This window comes from Mizuhopecten yessoensis, unplaced genomic scaffold (assembly GCF_002113885.1).
Source record: "Mizuhopecten yessoensis strain PY_sf001 unplaced genomic scaffold, ASM211388v2 scaffold4121, whole genome shotgun sequence".
In the NCBI taxonomy this organism is placed as follows: domain Eukaryota; kingdom Metazoa; phylum Mollusca; class Bivalvia; order Pectinida; family Pectinidae; genus Mizuhopecten; species Mizuhopecten yessoensis.
The window spans coordinates 2,177,423-2,197,514 of record NW_018405386.1 but is presented as its reverse complement, the minus strand read 5'-3'; the positions used below and the strand labels follow the sequence as shown (position 1 = coordinate 2,197,514).

The 20,092-nt window shown below is 35.9% G+C and overlaps 1 protein-coding gene across 2 annotated transcripts in view; it reads left to right on the top strand.

Moving 5' to 3' along the window:
• The window catches only part of LOC110448604 (GTP-binding protein Rhes-like), a 74,011-nt gene that overhangs the window by 41,092 nt on the left and 12,827 nt on the right, over positions 1 to 20,092 (top strand). For both annotated transcript variants that reach the window (XM_021494947.1, XM_021494946.1), the window contains exon 2: positions 16,420 to 16,784. In XM_021494947.1, coding sequence (XP_021350622.1) covers positions 16,526 to 16,784 — 259 coding nt within the window. In that variant the 5' untranslated portion in view covers positions 16,420 to 16,525. The remainder of the gene's footprint in view (positions 1 to 16,419; positions 16,785 to 20,092) is intronic.

Here is a 20,092-nt window from a genome sequence, read left to right as displayed (position 1 = left end):
CTTTTTTAGCGGCCCAATCGTCCTTGAACACTGTCTTCCTATGACCTCAGCTGTTGCGAGGACGTAAAATTCCAAACAAATATACAAGACCAAGTAATTAGCTGAGATGTAAAACATTAAGACAACAAAATTGTTTGCGTGACTTCATAAGAGTGATAATTGCGTCCAAATCAGTGGACGGTTCGAAGACAGCACAAATGATTTGCTGGATAATAGTAACATTTCTTTCTTTATGTTACTAATTTAGAAATATAATGAAACAGTTTTCGGACATCATATGCTCTCTTAGACATTCAGCCCAGACTGTCTGGGTCTCCTGTTCATTAAAAATGCATTGTCAATATAACGACCGTCGTCCGAGTTAATCATGGTTATGTATAGTCATGTAATAAATACGGTATTCATCTCAGAGATTTGGGATAAAGATAATAGTTTGACTTGTTGAAAGGGCTCGGATGAAACTGTTGTCAGATCAGGTTGTTTTTCTATGGAGTTACAGTCTAAGCGACATAATGTATCGGACTATTATTTCCCCCTCTTTTTTTATTATTTGTCAATTTCTACTTACATTTTAAGCATTAGGTATAAGTGTCGGACAACAAACTTAAATGGATTTATTTGAGAGAACACTTTGCATCTAATTTTCTCATTTATGTTAACAATTCTGCGTCACGTTTTTGCTAGTGGATACTTTTTTCTGTGTCAAATTGAAAATGATTGATAAACCATCCTTCTATTTATTATATCTGTTATTCGCAAGATATGAAACTGTCAATAGGTCTCTGCATGTTTAAAAGTACGCAAAGCAAACCGCAATTTCTGTAAACTTATTGTCTTCGTTGAGGATCTTTACCGCGTAAATCATTGTATATGACAGGCGCTATGTGTTTTACAAGTTAAGCTGTTTTCAACTGATATCACAAGAAATGACAGCTTTTGTATTTATGAATATTTACATTCCCTTACACAGAATCCAAATTATTCCTATTCAAAATATTCTTATCAAATAATAACACCAAGCATTATTACCCGTGTAATCTTTCTAATCTAAGACAATTCGAGTCTTTCCGTCATTCTGTTATCGGAGATCAATAACTTGACGTCAAATTTTAACTTCGACGGACATTCCCGAATGGTTTCCGATTCACGTTTGTCGTCGGCCGGAAATGCTAACCATAACAATTCTGACGATATTTTACAAAAAATGGCTATGCCACCATTTTATAAAATAGAAGTTTGTAATGCATAAAGAACCAAAGATATATATAAAACAGAAATACATCATATACGGGTTGAAATTTATATTATTTAAGTTGTGCTATAGCGCATCATACGTTTGTTAGCAACTGTTTTTATATCATAAAGCCGATACCAGTGATTTGCACGTATGACAGTTTCCTTCCAGCTGACCAATCTAGAGAAAACGGTGGGAAAGACGGGTGATATAAAATTGTCATGATAATAATATACGGCTTTATAGATGGGTTCGACCTCTACTTGACTCGAGAACAGACATATGCCCACTTATAGCCCGGTATATAGCCATTAAATGTTCATGGTAATTCATAAATCAATATGTCGAGAAACAAAATATCAACTGTTGATCATGTGACCTTCTGGTATTAAATCATGGGTGTTTTCGTCTTCGATAGCTGAGAAGTATTGTCATCTGCACAATTCGTTTTTGTGGATTTTATCTCTTTCAATTCTCGTCTAAATCTTATTATTAAAATGTCGGATATCTCCAAATATGTTCACACATCGTTATTCATTTTGAAAAAAAAACTTCGTTATATTGATATTCTTTGGAAAAAGAAGTGCGAAAATGTTTTTCTGAGATTGTATGACGAGTTCTAAAATGAAATTTTAGATATTGTACATTTTAAAACCAAGATTGGTTTTTATTACATTTTTGGTAAATGTTTGGTGCACACACTTAAGTATTTACATAAATATACAATTAATAACATTTTTTATGAGCAATGATACCAGAAAACTTCGGAATTGTGTTGAGTATCCCATTCAAAATGGCGCGCAGCCTTGTTGTCAAGCGTGACGTCATTAGAATATGACGCTAATTATTACGCTTCTGATTCCCGCCCTTTTTTAATGCATTACATATTTCATGTTTTATGCTTTAAAAATGCAATAAATAGAAAATTTAATAAATATCCTCTATATAGTTCAATCCAAACAGTCGTACTTGCTGATTTTAATTTCACGTTTAGTATGAAATGAGTAGCGGTAGATGCTGGTTTGCCTGTTGACCGTGTAAGGTGACCGGGTGGAGTACAGTGCTGTGTATCAAGTTGGCGTTTGTCCGTTTCCTTTCCGTTCGTTTGATGGCCTTTCCTTTAACATGTTTTATCTACCTTTTATTGACCCTAATGACAAGGTATAACAACGAGGTGGCAGTCAGCATCATATTCACGCTATCGCAGGGAGACAAACACTACATACCGCCTCAAGCATAGATGTATGTATTACACACTTTGAGGGTCGTATTTAAATGATCTGAGCTGTAAACTGGACGCGCATTCCAATGAAACCGAAGCACACCAAACTAATACGCCAAATGTGTAGGTTCTGGAAAAGAAAAGGCCTGTTTAATCTCACTGAAAATTGTTAGAGACGATTTATTTGACGGATCAAGCCATTCCAACAACCTTATGGGTTTTTTTTCTCACTCCAACTAATTATTTTCTACAGTGTTTATGTAGGTATGTCTGGTTAGTTCAGATTTCAAAATAATGTTTCTGGTCGAAATATTCTGTTATGAAATCGATGAGATGACACTTTCATAATCATCATCTTCATCAGTGAACACCGTCTTTAGCTGACTTAAGCTGTAGGAGAAAGAAAAAATAATCAGTTGGAGTGAGGAAAAGTTTAATTTGTTATCATCTTCTTACCCTTTGCATATACAATACAATTTTTTTCGATAATAAGTTGACTGAAAATTAAATTAAATGTATGTATGCAATGTTGTTTAACTTTTGATGCCAAACACAGAGTTTTATACAAACATGATAGAGAATTGGAAAAAGATATCTGCAAAGTGGCACATATCACCTAACCTTAAACTCACTTACACTTTTATATTTTGCATATATCTGGTCATATGCTTTATGTAAGTTCACATCGTATATTCTGGAGATCGCTTGTCCCTTTGGGATTTTATTTCCCTTTCACCAGTGATTCAAAAGCAATAATACACGTAGGTGTATCGAGAACCATTGTAGAGATTTGGTACTTCCCTGAACTTGTAGGAGAACTCTTTTGTCTGCAGAGGTAATACAGACGGTTTTATCGGAAGGTTACAGTTGACTTTTAATTACATTTAATGTATTATTTGTATCGATTGCGGATAGAAAATAGGTTATGGGAGAATCGATTACAAACAATTCCACGATCAGACATCACCAACATCAGATGTCGCCATCTTTCCCCTAGCACATGGACCAATTAATACGAGTGTTAGACCCACTGTAGTAACGGGATTACACAATCAATGCCTTTGTTTATCCATTTTTTCTTCTTTTTAGTCTCGATTACTGTAACACGTTCTTCCACTTAATGTGTCCGATTCTCTCTCGGAGCAATGATCACACCCAATCTACTCATTCGGATTTGTTACATATGACTCGGTGTACAGTTTGTTTTGTTATTTCCTCATGTTTATTATGTTTTCCCCCTTTTTTTACATGATTTAAGCGACATGTAACAGGGAGTGCTAAGTAATGTCAAAAGCACGACACATGAAATCAGTTCTGGACCTAGATTTACGAATATCCGTAGCTTCGCAGAAATCTCTCAACTACAATGTGGTATTCGCCGATTTTCAACAAATGGACGAAAAATATATATTCAACCACAACAATGAAAAGTGTGTTTGATACTGTTTCTGTATCACTAGTATTATATTACTTATATTCCTTTATAAATGTGTACAAACACATGACGTTATATTTTACAACCAATACGTTTTCTATTGATGTTTTTGCATCTCACTAACATGTTAACTTTTGAGTTTAAGTTTGTAGTATTCGTTTTTGTAATCTTCTATTTTAGTGAGGGTTTTTGGCCTTAAAATTACTTAAATTGTCAATGAGCCATAAAACAGTACCCAAACATATAACTAAAGAAAACAAACCAACACACATAAGGAAGTTTTATTGGTGTTAAGGAAAATTCTTCCTATAGAACATTTGAAGTTAAAACATTCCCTTAAGTTTTTGAACGTTCGTGAAACGGAAATCAAATAAAGGATTTTTTTAATTAAGTATAGAAAAAAAATGTCCTTGTACAATCGAGCTTTCACATCCGGCGTGCTCAACTTCAAAAGCGTGACTTTTGTTCATTTTTGTAAAACGCTCATTCCTGTCATTTATGCATCTTCCTTTGTTTCGTTTTCTTATGACATTTAAATGTTAGAAGAACATCGTTGTACTGTGCACCTAACATAACTTAACAATCTGTTATCAAAATATTCATTGATAAAAGGTTAGAGTTTAACGTCAACACATTACCTCGGGTGTGTGGTAAAGCATAAACAGCATACAGGTCACGAGCATGTCCGTGCTATATACATTGATGCTGGGTCCTCATCCTGTTGCCGTCAAAGACGGTCCAATTATCTGTCAATATCCTCTGTGGTTGACATGTATTGCCATTAACAGGATGTTCGTCTATCTGACTATCCAGAGTATTTTCTGTGTGGTGTAAACTCCACGTGCCGCAGTATTTCCTGATTTCTGGTATAATTGCACGACACACGATTAATGAAACGTTGGGTGGAGTAAACGACAAGCCATTGTTTACCGGTCATTGTGTCAGTTGAGGACTTCTTACATGGTTTTGACGAGAATGGAGTCTAACGGATTCTCAAAGTAAGTTGTAAATATGTAATTATGTTAAAACTATATAAACAAACAGAAATATGATGTAAGGGTAAAAAAACAAAAAAATGAAATTTGAAATAACATGTTGTTTTAATTGTCACTGTTGACAACTTGGAATTACTTTATGGCATTGCGAACAGGATTTATTGTCATGATTAAAAGGTAATGAGGATTAAGTATTTTTTTATTTGATTGTTAATCTATTTATCTTAGTATATGATGTATAGCTCTTATTATAAATCTGTTTAATGTTATTACGAATGATGTAAATTTTTGTTGAATTCTGGAAAAACGCGCGGTCTTCTTCATGATTTAAAAGTACATATATTCTCAATTTTAATCGCGACTGATTATTAGCAGGATATTTGTCGTTGAACGACCTCGAATATGACGACTTTGATGAAGGTAAACACAAACCAATGATTGTTAATCAGACGGAGATGATATCTGAAAATATTTTGGTTGGAAGGGGATAACATCCAAGAGTCATTTTTAAGTGCCAGCACACAAAAAAAAGCATCGCAATGACACGGTAAACATCCCTTCATGACTGAAATACATATCATTAACTTTGAAGTTGGTATGGTACACAGTCCTTCTGTGCATCATGGAATAAGCTAGCAACAAGGTTCAATAAAGTTTTAAATGTAAGGATCCACTTTTCCTTTTATTTTCAGAAGAGTATTTTACGAATACAAAAATACCTCATTCTCTCACTCTCACATCCACACATTCAAAGCAACACTTAGTCATTCTCCTCATCCACCACTCTGTTTTCATCCTCCTTCCTCCTCCTCCTCCTCCTCCTCCTCCACCTCCTACCCTCCTCCTCCTCCTCCTCTCCTCCTCCTTCTCTCCTCCTCCTTCTCTCCTCAATAACAACAACAATGTCACATAATCATCATCATCTTACATCGTTATTATCATCACCCTCCTCCTCATCAACAACAGCATAATGTCATCGAACTAACAAGATGATTAACAGGGAGGCTAACTACCACGTATTACGGTAAGCGTGACAATATCGATTGTATTTCCCTTACTTAAAGGAAACACCCCTGCTTACTCTAACTACAGTGTTTACCTATCGCGGTTTATTCGATGCTCACGGGATCGCTCCTACATAATAACACGGTTGTTTCAGTGATGGATGATTTTTTTTTACAAACTTGCAACATGGTTTAAGAGATTCCGGTCGATGAAGACTATGAGAAAATTTTATAGTTATCATTATAATTTCATTGATAATACTACTTTTTATATATGGATATCGATGTTTGTTTCCATTGTATTAGTTAGTTTGCCTATAAGCACAACCTATGTTCTCTCATTGAGGACACAATCTTCAAGGGGCATGCATCATCTGCCTATTTCATGAGTGTAGAGAAGATATGAATATCGAGAGTAGAACTGCTAGACTCTGTCTTTGCCACGGTGTCTCTTTTGTTTGTTGTCATGGTGTTAAACGTCATTGGAACAGCAAGGTCATATAAAGACGGGTATCTAGACACACTAGACACAAAAGAAAGAATAGGTGGTGGTTTTTTTTACTAAATAGTTAAGTAAGAAAAAGAAAAAAGAAAAGTAGAAAGTCGAAATGTTAGAAGAAGACACCTATATAAGTTTCGGTTCTACCAAGGAGTCAAACATTAGATGAATGTTGCAGCATGAGGTTGGATACAAAAGGTCTATCCCATCCTCGAACCTGCCGGGTCGTCTTCTAAATTACCTGTCTTAATATGACTTTTGGTGTTGTAAAGACATTGAACCCTGGAAATGTGACATTACTTTGATTTGATCCAGATTTTCATGGCGGGTATCGTCGATGACGCTTACCCTTCTGGAATGCTTTGTCTTATTCTCCATGTACTTGTTCAATTGTTATGTTGATGTGTTTGTTTCATTTAATATATGTTTCTTTAGTTGAATCAGATTTGATTTGGAACAATTGTTTATTGACACAGAGGTATTCTCTGGTATTCCCACCGACCGATAATTGACATAATTTTGAATCAATAAACCCTAAATTTATTTATAAAGCAAAGGGTGCTTGATTATGAAAAGAGCGGCAGAACTTGTGTAGTGAAGTAGTAACCCGATATTGCCAGATGCCCTGTTTAATGAAGAGTTTGAACGCTAGGCAACCTCAAATGACTATCGTATGATAAAGCGTGGTTCTTAATTGGTTCAATTAGACTCGACAAGGAGGATAGCACAGCTGAAGCCCAAATTAATCAATATCGATCGATATTTTTGAAATGAGACAGAAGGAAACATTCCGATTTGTCCTATCGGGTGTAAGCCCTCTGGATATGCATGGTCAACAGCATGACCGCTTATCTGTGACGTCATGTTTCCGGAACAACAAAATATCTCCTTGATTACGTCATGGAAAAGTACTAAAATCATCTTTGTTTCTAGGACATGGAGTAAGGAAGGGAGGGTTTAAATGAGAAATGAAAATATAATAAAGGAACAGGGAAAAGGAAATATACCCAGAGCCATTGAAGACAGGGACGATGGAGTCAGCGATGGTCTTTTTCATAATGATATTTCAATGTCAAATATGTTACTCAATACTTAAGTTTTAAAGTCTTTCTGTTATTGAAATAAATAAAAGACTAAATCCTTCCAATGTTTGAAACACACCTACACAGGAAGTTACCAATTTGCAGTTAGACTACACGGAGGAACGTCCTTACATGAACTTTACTGTTACATGTGATAAGCATCATATCAAATGTAATAGTAAAGTTCATTTAAAGTTGGTTTAAATAAAGCAAGCAACGAGTCTTTGAGATATTGTCTATACTCACTGGCTACACAAATACTGAATACCTAATTAATCCTTCTGTCTGATGAAGTGAATCATATTATCTAAATAGGCAATATGAATTTGTTCAAAATATAACAGCAATGTTATAGCGATCCCGGTGTCCATTTGTAAAATACTGGATTAAGTCAATAGCTAAAGGTACATGTAGTTACTTTTAAGTAAATAAAATTATTTTATGATAATGTATAAAAATTAAGCACGACCTCTTTTAATCGTACAAAACACTTTAAGGTAATAGGATTGTGTCACCATTTCTCAGTAGAATTTCTTCAAATTTTGTAGTTATATTGCTTTAAAGTAAAGAAAATTTTCTGCCATAAAAAAAATATAGGTTGTCAGAATTTTAAGGATTTTAAATGGAAATTTATTTAAAAAGGAGTGAATTTTGAAAAAAAAATGAAAGACACAATATTTTTACAAAATAATGTCAATAAAAATTATACTGACATATATTAGTATTGCATTAATGTATATCGATTTAATAAATGCTGAAATTGTGTAAAATTTATCCTCTATACACGATATAAAAATTGACATTTTATAATAAAACCATATACACATAGTAATTGCAGGCAAGAGTTATCGTTCTTGAAAAACTTCACAGTAGTGAAATAGGTAGCCGGTTTCCTGAAGTACAGAAAAATGGACACATGTGACTCATTGATAAAAAAAAACCTGAATTAATACCTGGATTGCTTTGAAATACTTTAATATTGAGAGAACACAATGTTCTGTCAATAATAAACATACAATATTCATCAGTTTAATATTAAAGATTAGAATTTGCGGAAATTGTGATACTGTCTCCCTACATTGGATTTTCAACTAGGGATGTACTTCCTGTTTCCGTTTATCAATACAATCCAATGACCTTAAGTGAGAAAGGTATTTTGGAAAGCGTCTTGAAAAGCGATAATTAACTGTTTTAGGGGAAAAAAATCTGAGATTTTGCGCACATTCTCGTTATCTTTTGCTAGTTATTTATAAATATATATATATATGTATTCAAACAACACTGTTGATGTATTTATCAGCTGTTGTTTGTATTCTCACATCAAACGTATCCGTGTTTAAGGTGTAGAGAATTTCATTAACTTCGATTTCTTTGAAATATGAGCGATATTTGCTTTGTAAAATGAGCGATATTTGTATTGAATGTTAATTATGTTATTGTGTCGGCCATAACACAAGTTCCAAGACGGAAATTAAGTGACATCCCCGCTTTTGAATAGCTGAATGACTCCATAGTAACACATAATCAAACACAGGGTTAAAACAGTTTTCTTATCCGGTTTAAAATATAAATATTGATATGTATCAACATTTCATTTCCTGTTTGTTGACTGCACATTTCTAAGACGAAACACCATTGTCTATGGAATGTAAAAATAGATAATTACGATTTAAAGACGCTGTATGCTGAAATGTAAAGAAAACCCAATTTGAACATGATTTCCGTTGCGTAGCAACTGAATGATTTCTTGAAGAAAAATGCGCGGGGTTAACACTATTTGGTAACGATTTCAAGCATCATATAAGAAATCATTGCGTTGTACTACTAAATTGTAACAAGTCATAACCTGTTTTTAACACAAAGATAACGGCTATAAGTACGGAACTTCTGAGCCAACTTTTCCGAGGCGCGCGTGTAAGCAGCTCGTTATTATTCTACATAACACATGTAGTATTAGTGGCGCGCTAATGATGGCGATTCCACAGCCGGGCGCAATAGTTTGTTGTGCTTTGCAAGTCTGGAGGAAATTGATCTTTTTTACTATGGTTATAGAAAACACAGCAGCATTATTAACAGGGCTAATTCGTTTCAAAACATTGTATTGTGGTTGGCAGCTATTAAAGGAGAGATAAACCACATATTAAGGAAAATTACGTACTATATCAACACAGAATTGGTCAATAATCTCGCATTAACCACGAGTATAACGGCCCTGTTCTCTGATTGATAATGAAAATACGAGTACACGGGATATTAAATTTACCAATGCGACAAGAGAAACCACTAAAGGCAGTGCAATGTTGAACCAGTAATCAGATTCCGTGTGTCCTCATTGTCTACTCTTGTTACAGGCATCATCCTCATACGCTCTCTTACGATCGTTAGTACTATGTTATTTGTCTGATAGAATTATCAAGTCTGGTACTACATAGGTTTAATCTTAATTCGTCTAGATTTAATCATTATTTTGCATTCTTTAATATAATTTAATCTACAAAGAAAATTATTCAATGAGGAAGATGATTGGATTTTTTTTGTAATGATCGAGTTAAATTTAAGTAGAATGCAAGATGCTCCCATTAAAGTGATGAGATACGAGGAGCGTTTTTTTTCTAGAAAATCGAATTGCAACGTTTCTTTTCATTAAATATAGGTAAACTGAGAGGATACACGGCTGATTACTTACCCAGTGAACATATATCCCGTAAAGGGTATACTAGATATCATTGAACGGGCGAAAGGGTATTGTTTACCAGGATTTAACTATTCGAGTCTAATGGAGGAAAATGCAATAACTGTACAATAGTATACTCGATTGTCTGGAAGGTCTAGACGCTAAACAAATTTCAGAGTCGTCGAATTGTTTAGTATCATATAGACATTTGATTTTATACACACTAATTAGCATAATACTATTGTTTGAAGCACCTTCTGGTCTTATGTGTATGATCGTTAATGTTTGGTCATTGATGTATTGTGGTAGATTTTAATTGTACATAGGATTAAGGTCGCTTTCTAGCTTCGAGCTAGAGGGATGTTCCTAGAATGTTCCATACCCGTTGGAAGCACAATTTTCTCTTTCCTGTTACAGTATTATCATTATTGTATGATCATAGGTGTATGGTTGTTAATGTATGGTCATTGTTGTATGATATTGTGTGTGTGATCGTAAATATATGGACATTGAGATGTAATGTCATATGTGTACAATCATTGGTGTATGGTTGTTGATGTATGATCATTTGTGTATGGTCATTGTTGTATATATTTCTGGACATTGACTTGTTTTGTCATATGTGTACGATCATTGATGTATGACCATCGATGTATAGTCATTGGTGTATGGTCGTTGATATTAAGTCATTGGTGTATGGTCGTTGACGTATGGTCGCTGATGTATATGTATGGTCGTCGATGTATAACGTTAGCGCAGGCAAATTCGTCACATTATAGAGGGTTTCGGTTAATTATTCGTCCAAAAACGCATGAATCAAAATGCAGGCGAGCACCAGTACAGAAGAAGATTTGACGGAAAAGCCTATAAATAAACATTGTTGTAAACACGTCTGAATGACGTCACGCAGCAACATTTGTGACGTCATCAGGCCTTCCGTGGTTTTGCTCAAAGGTGCAGGAAGTTTCGCCACCTTCAAATATTTAACTAATTTACAAGTAATCTAAGTGTTTAAATGTAAAATTTTGTATGTTTATGTTACATAAGCCGTACTGATACGAACAGCTCCAAATGTGTGTGTGTAACAATGATTAACATTGAAATACAGAGCTTTTCTGAGTTGTGATAGTTAGTTTTCGGTAACTTGAAGAAACTGATTAATGTTGTTTGAGAAAGATGGCTGGTATCGGCTGAGATGATGTCAATTTACATGATACGCAATAAAGACTCAGTCCTTAACAAATATAAACTTCCAATTCGCTGCCCAATATTATATTTTTCATCGGGTCAGGATGAGAGGGTCCAGGGCTTTCAACGATTTGCCTGCACTAACGTTAGTCATTGGTGTCATGTCGTTGATGCATGGTCGTTGGTGTATGGTCGTTGATGTATAGTCGTTGGTGTATGGTCTTTGGTGTATGGTCGTTGATATATAGTCGTTGGTGTATGGTCGTTGACGTATAGTCATTTATATATTGGTGTCTTATCATTGATGTATGATCGTTGATATATAGTCATTGGAAATTGATCGTATACTCGCTTGTATTTGATCATTGATGTAGAATCACTGGTATCTGACATAACTGGTATCTGATTAATTATGAATGATCATTGACGTATGATCAAGTATGTATGACCACTGATTTATGAATATTGATGTATGGTCATAAAACTATGAACATTGATAAAGGTGCACGCCTATTCTCAGAATATGAAACTTATTTTACCCCAATATAGTTAATCTAGCGCATGTCCTGTAATAGATTTACTACATCTATCAAATTTATACGATATTGAAGAAGACATAGTAGTTTAGTTTCCAAATTCGAATGCTATCTTCATGTAAATATGGCGTTAAGTATGGATATATATCCGTGTATGTATACAGTATGTATGGGTATATAATGTAAACTTATATTAATTAGATAAATAGCTTTGAGTTTAGCGGCATGTGTGTGTGTGTGTAGGTGTGTGTATATGTAAGTACGTAAAAACAATACAAACCAATATTCAGATATTTTTTTCAAACTTTGAAAGTCTCCCTTGCCAATATCATCATAATAATAGCACTTAAACGTGTTTATACTATCTCATAAGTATGTCAAACTGAATGTATACCGCATTTTGAGCATTCTATATGAATCTGTTAATGCAAATCGTTACCCTCCTTCTTTATTCCCCATGTGTTTACCCTATTATGACCCTTTATTAATTTTATATTACTATAACCTTGAACTTTTACCTGCTTGCGTTGTTGGTTATGCAAGAGTCACTCGTCAAATCTCGGCAGATTCCGTACCTACATCAAGTTAAAGACATATAGATGAAGGGTATCGGAATCGGCCGAGGTTAGCCGAATGATGCAAGAGTATGTGCGAATGTAGGAAGAGCCCATCGCCAATCATCCGTAACTGACCTTGATAATGGGTAGTGATATAGTGTCTCATAGAGCGGCGATTGACTGCTTCTTAGTTCTACTCGATCTTTTAAGATCATTTTTGAACTATTTTCCTTCGAAGGCATATATTTAGCGCTACTCTAGTGTTCCTTATGTTTTTCTCTGTCCAAAGTAAGTTCCCAACTCTGATTTTTTACTTATTCTACTACTTATATTATTGATACGCATGGACGTATAGGCAAACCCCGGGCCCGATACTACTATAAACGAATTGTCAAGTTTCCTCTTAACATAAGAAGTTAACGTAACGAAATATCTTACCTTGAAAATGCAGCTTCCGCGTATCATATCGTAAGTATCATGGAAACGCAAGTAGATACCTGATGGTGAAATTAAACTCCATGGTTTCCATCCCAAACCATTTCGTAGGGATAGGGGACACTCGGGCCGCTGTTTATATACGTCTAATATCATATATGCAGACCGTCGATATAATTTAAATGTTCCATCAGGTTAAGTGATTTGGCTTGAAATTAAACTACCGCACCAGTCTTATCCACTGTGCACTATTTATAGACCCCATGACAGCGGTAATACGTTTTGGGAACAATTTAAATACTCCATTGAAAAAGCACATGACGAATCTTCACTTATTATTATAGTAGGCGACATTAATGTTGATCTCTTTGTTGAATCTGATCGTGATATTATGTCGATGCATCAACCGTCCAATATTATCAAACAGCCAACACGTGTGTGTCGCACGCGCGAGTCACTCCTTGACCCAATTCTGAGGCGTGTTACGTTACTCGATCAGATGTTATCAGTATAGATCAAGATATTTCTGCTCACGAAGCGACTATGGTAGATATTAAAATTAATATTTCGTCAACAACTTCTTTTTATAGGAACATTTGGTGATATAAAAACGATGATTTCTTAAAATTTAACAGGCTTATTGAATACACTACTTTGAATGACCTATTCCAATATGCTTCTTCGCCGGATGATATGTGTACTATTTTCACTGCTAAATATCTAGATATTGCTCGTCTATGTATGCCTACTAAACTTATAACTATTAGACCAAACAACAAGCCATGGTTTACATCGGAATTGAGACGTGAAATTAGGAAACGAGGAACGCTGCATAAACAAATCAGACGTTTTTTTTTATGAAACTTTATTACGAAAATATAGGGAACAAAGAAATCATGTTAATAACTTAGAGAAAAGGACTAAGGAATTATTTTAATGTTGATATTAATGGGTTATTTGACAATTTTGTTTCAACCAACCAGAAATGTTTCTGGAAAATGATTAGAAGACTAATTAAAACTAATGATTCATCACACCAAATTCCGATACTGTTAAATCCCGCCAGAAATTCAATTGAAACTGACGATAAAAATAAAGCTAATGTTTTGAATGAATATTTTGCATCTACATCCCATATAAATGAGCCAGATTCGCAACCATCCCAAGTGCCCTTAACAACAAACTCTCCTATCAATAATATTCCAGTTAATAGTGACGAAATAACAGATTTATTAAAATCTTTAAATGTAGGTAAAGCGGTCGGTAGCGATAAAATTAGTCACCAAATGTTAGAAAATACAGCAACCTCTACGGCTTATCCCTAATGTTTCGTTAGTCACTAGAAACATACACCAGTCATGCCTATTTTTAAACATGGTGATAGTTGAAGTTACAACACAAGTAATTACCGCCCAATACCTCTTATATTTACAGTAGGCAAAGTGTTTGAGAAGTTAATTACAAAATATCCTCATAACTATTTAATCGAAATTACATTGTTGTATAAATATTAGTCTGGTTGTCAACCCGGTCATTTAACGGTGCACCTACAATTGAAATATATAATAACTTGTCTTGTATTTTGCGATGTTTCCAAGGCATTCGACCGAGTCTGGCATAGTGGACTATTTAACAAACTAGAAAGTATTGAGCGAGTGGTAAGTTGCTTACATGGATAAACATATTCAACAAACTGGTCAAAAGCAATCGATGATTAAGTTTAACCCAGCTAAAACTGAGACAATATTAGTAGTAATCTAACGTTTGACGACGTAGACATAAATTTTGTTGAAAGCTAATTAATACATACATTGTTTAATGCGTTAATGCGTATACGACAGTANCTCTGGATCCGCCACTGAGGGGGCATTTATGGTGTAAATGATATATGTATCAATCTAGCGTTAATGTAGGTCCTCGATCCTGGCACTAAGGGCACCTGTAATTGGACCTTGAACAGAGTCTCAAAACAATTAGTGAAATACTGTCTATATCCAGGAACACTTGCGAAATTTTCTGCGCTTCACATGAGTTGTTTATCTGCTGAGTTTATAAAAACAATAGATAGTTTCATTGCGTTTATTTTACAAATTTGTTTATAATTGGTACCTGGTTATGTAATATTATAGTATATACTTTAATTGAGTCGAGGTATATGTATGTACCAGTGAAGACCAGACCAACATTTCTAGCGTGAGGTTAATTTCACAAGTAATCAAGATTTAATGCCCTGCAATAGTGGTTCAATTAAGTCTAATAGATGTGCTTTGAGGTTCATATATCTATATAGGAAAGGATGAAACCGCATCGAATCAGTTTACAAGTGTGTGCTTGCTATATGGGAATGCTATCTTTAATTATTTACTAATGCAATGGAACAGTATTTCCTTTATTGAATCGACACGGTTCTTGCCTCTTGGCACAATTCGTTGGCACTTTGGACAGCGACTAGATGTTGGGTCAGAAATTGTCACACGTTCTTGTCTCTTAATTGACCTTTATGTCCTATATACTTGCCTAATAGCGTATCAATAAAGAAGAGCTATCGTATTCTACAAATTCGGGTGCCTAGAGCCATAACTATTACGAGACCACCAATCCCGGTCATGTTGCCGCCTTCCGATGCCTGCTCACTGAGTTTTATTGCGTATATTCGTTCGTCTGGGTACGTGCTCCGGACGAAGACAGTAATTTTCTACATATAAATCCATCTTTTAATTGTTCAATCTTGTCATCTCTATTAGCCAGAAGCCGAGGTTGTATTTTGTTGGCTTACTATCGAATTTCCTAAGCCAACATTACCATTTTACGCGACCTCAGCTCACTGGCGGTGCGTCGCCAAGACCTCTATGAAAATCTGCCGTAAACTAGTCTTCTCCCGGTAACACATGTCGTGAAACGCTGTTCGGCATCATACACGCAAATAGGGCGATTCCTGAAGTGTGCTCCTGATAGATATAACTTCGTATTTATCTGTCAATATTGGATTGTTATTTAAAATTCAGCCACATCGATTATTTTGTGATATATTCTGAGGATAGTATTCATCAAAATGTGTCGTGACTTGCTACAGTATAAATCAAACACGACAATTAGAGGGAATTATTTTTAATTTGGAGTTTGCTGTTCGTGATAAAGAATTCTCATCCATTTTAAAGTCTACCCCATACGAAGAATGACTTAAGTGAACTTCATTCAGGTGGAAAGGGAATTAAAATTTAAACGGGAATTAGATATACGCATCGACTATAAAAGTAGCACTGCTAACTTGGGAATTAACAGAAAATTGCTTTTACACGTGAAAATGGGAATGAACAAAACAAGCCTGAAAGCTCGTGAGTCTGGTATCGAGTTATCATAGACATTTCTTGAGAGAGAGAGAGTTCCACGTTAATTGTATGTTTTGACACACGATTTTGCAAGTGGGAAGCAATCAACAGCAGCAAGGGTTCAGTCGAAAACGCCTTGTCATTTTAATGAGGTTTTCATAAGCATATTTCTGTGGTGAGTGTGTGTCTTACAATAACAACAAGTGACAATGTCCCTGTCTTTTTGCAGTCGTCCATGGAACCTCCATATCAGCGCCCAGGATTCGAACTCAGGTAATCCTGATAACTTCGAAGGCAACTGTTTGTGCTGGGCTCCTAACTTTACAACACCCAAGATGGCGTTGATTGAACAGGGTGATTCGGCTCCCCCGGAAAACTGCCAGCGGCTTGTGATTCTCGGATCTAGTAAAGTGGGTAAGACTTCTCTCGTGGCTCGATTTCTGTACAACAAGTTCGACGATAATTACACCCCTACCATAGAGGATTTCCACAGGAAAGTGTACCGGATAAAAGGTGAGGCCTACCGGTTGGATTTATTGGACACTTCCGGTAACCATCCATTTCCGGCCATGAGGAGACTTTCCATGATTACAGGTAGGCTTTATACCTTTACAACTCGGTATACAATTTATATAACAGATTGTTGTTAAATAAAATTAAAGAAAACTAGGTTAAGTTAAAGTTAACTGTACTTATAAAATCGATATGCATGTATTAGTCAATCAGAATAAAATTTAATGAAGACTTCTTCAGATTTACGAAGAAAACTATTTCTTTCTCGTGTATGTAAGATCCATTTTTTCACATCATTTTTTTCAACATGAACTAGTATGCGAAACAGTCACCTGGATGTTTTCTGTAGCAAGTATAGCTGAACTTATTGTAGCTAGAGGTTGATTAGAAGCTGTTCATAAAGAATCATACGATATTTAGTTTAGTTTACATTATTCAATGTCACGAACTGAGAAAATATGGGGTTCTCATAAGTATTTGATACATTTGTATAGTTATTTAATTAAGGTTGGTAAGCAAGTTCCCGTCTCAACATAAGTCTTGTCAGTGTCTTATATTAGGAGTCCCCCTCCTGTCAATTACCAGGGTTCACATTGCTTGCTATCAGCAATCCCCGGCTGTTAATCGCTATGCTTTATAGTGCTGGTTGGTAGTCACTGTCCCGTCAAACACAATGCCTAACAGAGCTTGTTGTCAGTAATCATCCTCCTTGCTATCTCAACGCCAAACAGTGCTATTAATCACTAGTCCCTATCCTGTCAAACGAAAGTAATCGCAGTGCTTGGTAACACTAGTAACCCTCCTGTCTAAAACATGCCATCTCCGTGCTTGGTAACTTTAGTAACTATCTTGTCTAAACCAGGGCTCACAATGATTGGTAACATTGTTAACCCTCCTGTCTAAACCAGGGCTTCACATTGCTTGATAACATTAGTAATACTCCTGTCTAAACCAGGGATCACATTGCTTGATAACATTAGTAATACTCCTGTCTAAACCAGGGCTTCACAGTGCTTGATAACATTAGTAACTCTCTTGTCTAAACCAGGGATAACAGTGCTTGATAACATTGTTAACCCTTCTGTCTAAACCAGGGATCACATTGCTTGATACCATTAGTTACTCTCCTGTCTAAACCAGGGATCACAGTGATTGATAACATTAGTAACTCTCCTGTCTAAACCAGGGATCACAGTGCTTGATACCATTGTTAACCCTCCTGTCTAAACCAGGGATCACAGTGCTTGATAACATTAGTAACTCTCTTGTCTAAACCAGGGATCACAGTGCTTGATAACATTTGTAACTCTCTTGTCTAAACCAGGGATAACAGTGCTTGATAACATTTGTAACTCTCTTGTCTAAACCAGGGATCACAGTGCTTGATAACATTGTTAACCCTTCTGTCTAAACCAGGGATCACATTGCTTGATAACATTAGTAACTCTCCTGTCTAAACCAGGGATCACAGTGCTTGATAACATTAGTAACTCTACTGTCCAAACCAGGGATCACAGTGCTTGATAACATTAGTAACTCTCCTGTCTAAACCAGGGATCACAGTGATTGATAACATTAGTAACTCTCCTGTCTAAACCAGGGATCACAGTGCTTGATAACATAAGTAACCCTCCTGTCTAAATGAGGGCTTGTTATTACTTATCCGAACCTATTGGTTGCTTGTTATTGTTAATTCCTTTTAAGTCAAGCACCAGGCTTCATAATGTTTTTTTATCAGAAATAATCCCATTCTTGGCAAAATCCAGGCCCAATGGAACTTGTTATCAATGGTCCCTTTCTTGTTAAACACGGGGTCCATTTGAGTTTGTTATCAATAGCAATGTTTCCTGTCAAACTCGGAGCCTAAAGAAGCTTGTTATCAATAGCCCCTTTTTTTCTGTCAAACCCAGGGCCTTATGGAGCTTGCTATCAATAATCCCTTTCTTGTCAAACTCGGAGCTTAATGAAGCTTGTTATCAATAATCCCTTTCCTGTCAAATTGAGGGCCAAATGGAGCTTGTTATCAGAAGTCTCTTTCATGTCAAACTCCAGGCTCAATGGAGCTTGTTACCAGTAGTATCTTTCCTTTAAAACTAAGGCCCAAATAACGCTTGTTATCAATAGTCCCCTTCTTGATCAAACTTCACACAATTACAAAGGACCATATATCTTGGACAAGTTCGAATTTCAGGGTTTTTGGGTCAAGGTCACCATTACTTTTTTTTGGAAAATTCATTGTCAGCGCTCTAGCGGCTTCATTCCATCAGGGATTTCGATCAAACTTCACACAATTACACAGGTCAATAATATCTCGGACAAGTTTGCGTTTTATGGTTATAGAGGTGAGGTCAAGGGCGTTACTATTTATACAAAATCCTGGACAAGTTGAAGCCAGTGATTGACTGATGATCGATATATAATTATCAAATATCGATCGATTTGTCCTGTTCGATTCCGATTATCGATAAAAGATTCCATAATCGATATAATCGGTTCATTACTGAACTTAAAGTGTCAAGTGTTCATTTATTCTGACTTTGGTATCGGTGTGTTACTGAAAGACAATATGGTGTCGTTGTGTTACTGTGGGACACTACGGTGTCGTTGTGTTGCTGAGTGACACTATGGTGTCGTTGTGTTATTGAGTGACACTATGGTGTCGTTGTGTTATTGAGAGACACTATGGTTTCATTGTGTTGCTGAGATTCACTACGGTGTCGTTGTGTTACTGAGAGACACTATGATGTCGTTGTGTTACTGAGATAAACTATAGTGTCGTTGTGTTGCTGAGATACACTATGGTGTCGTTGTGTTACTGAGAGAAACTATGGTGTCGTTGTGTTACTGAGAGACACTATGATATCGTTGTGTTACTGAGAGACACTAGGGTGTCGTTGTGTTACTGAGAGACACTACGGTGTCGTTGTGTTACTGAGCGACACTAGGGTGTCGTTGTGTTACTGAGAGACACTATGGTGTCGTTGTGTTACTGAGATACACTATGGTGTCGTTGTGTTACTGAGAGACACTATGGTGTCGTTGTGTTACTGAGAGACACTATGATATCGTTGTGTTACTGAGAGACACTAGGGTGTCGTTGTGTTACTGAGAGACACTACGGTGTCGTTGTGTTACTGAGCGACACTAGGGTGTCGTTGTGTTACTGAGAGACACTATGGTGTCGTTGTGTTACTGAGATACACTATGGTGTCGTTGTGTTACTGAGAGACACTATGGTGTCGTTGTGTTACTGAGAGACACTATGATATCGTTCTGTTACTGAAAGACACTTTGGTGTCGTTGTGTTACTGAGAGACACTATGGTGTCGTTGTGTTACTGAGCGACACTATGGTGTCGTTGTGTTACTGAGAGACACTATGATATCGTT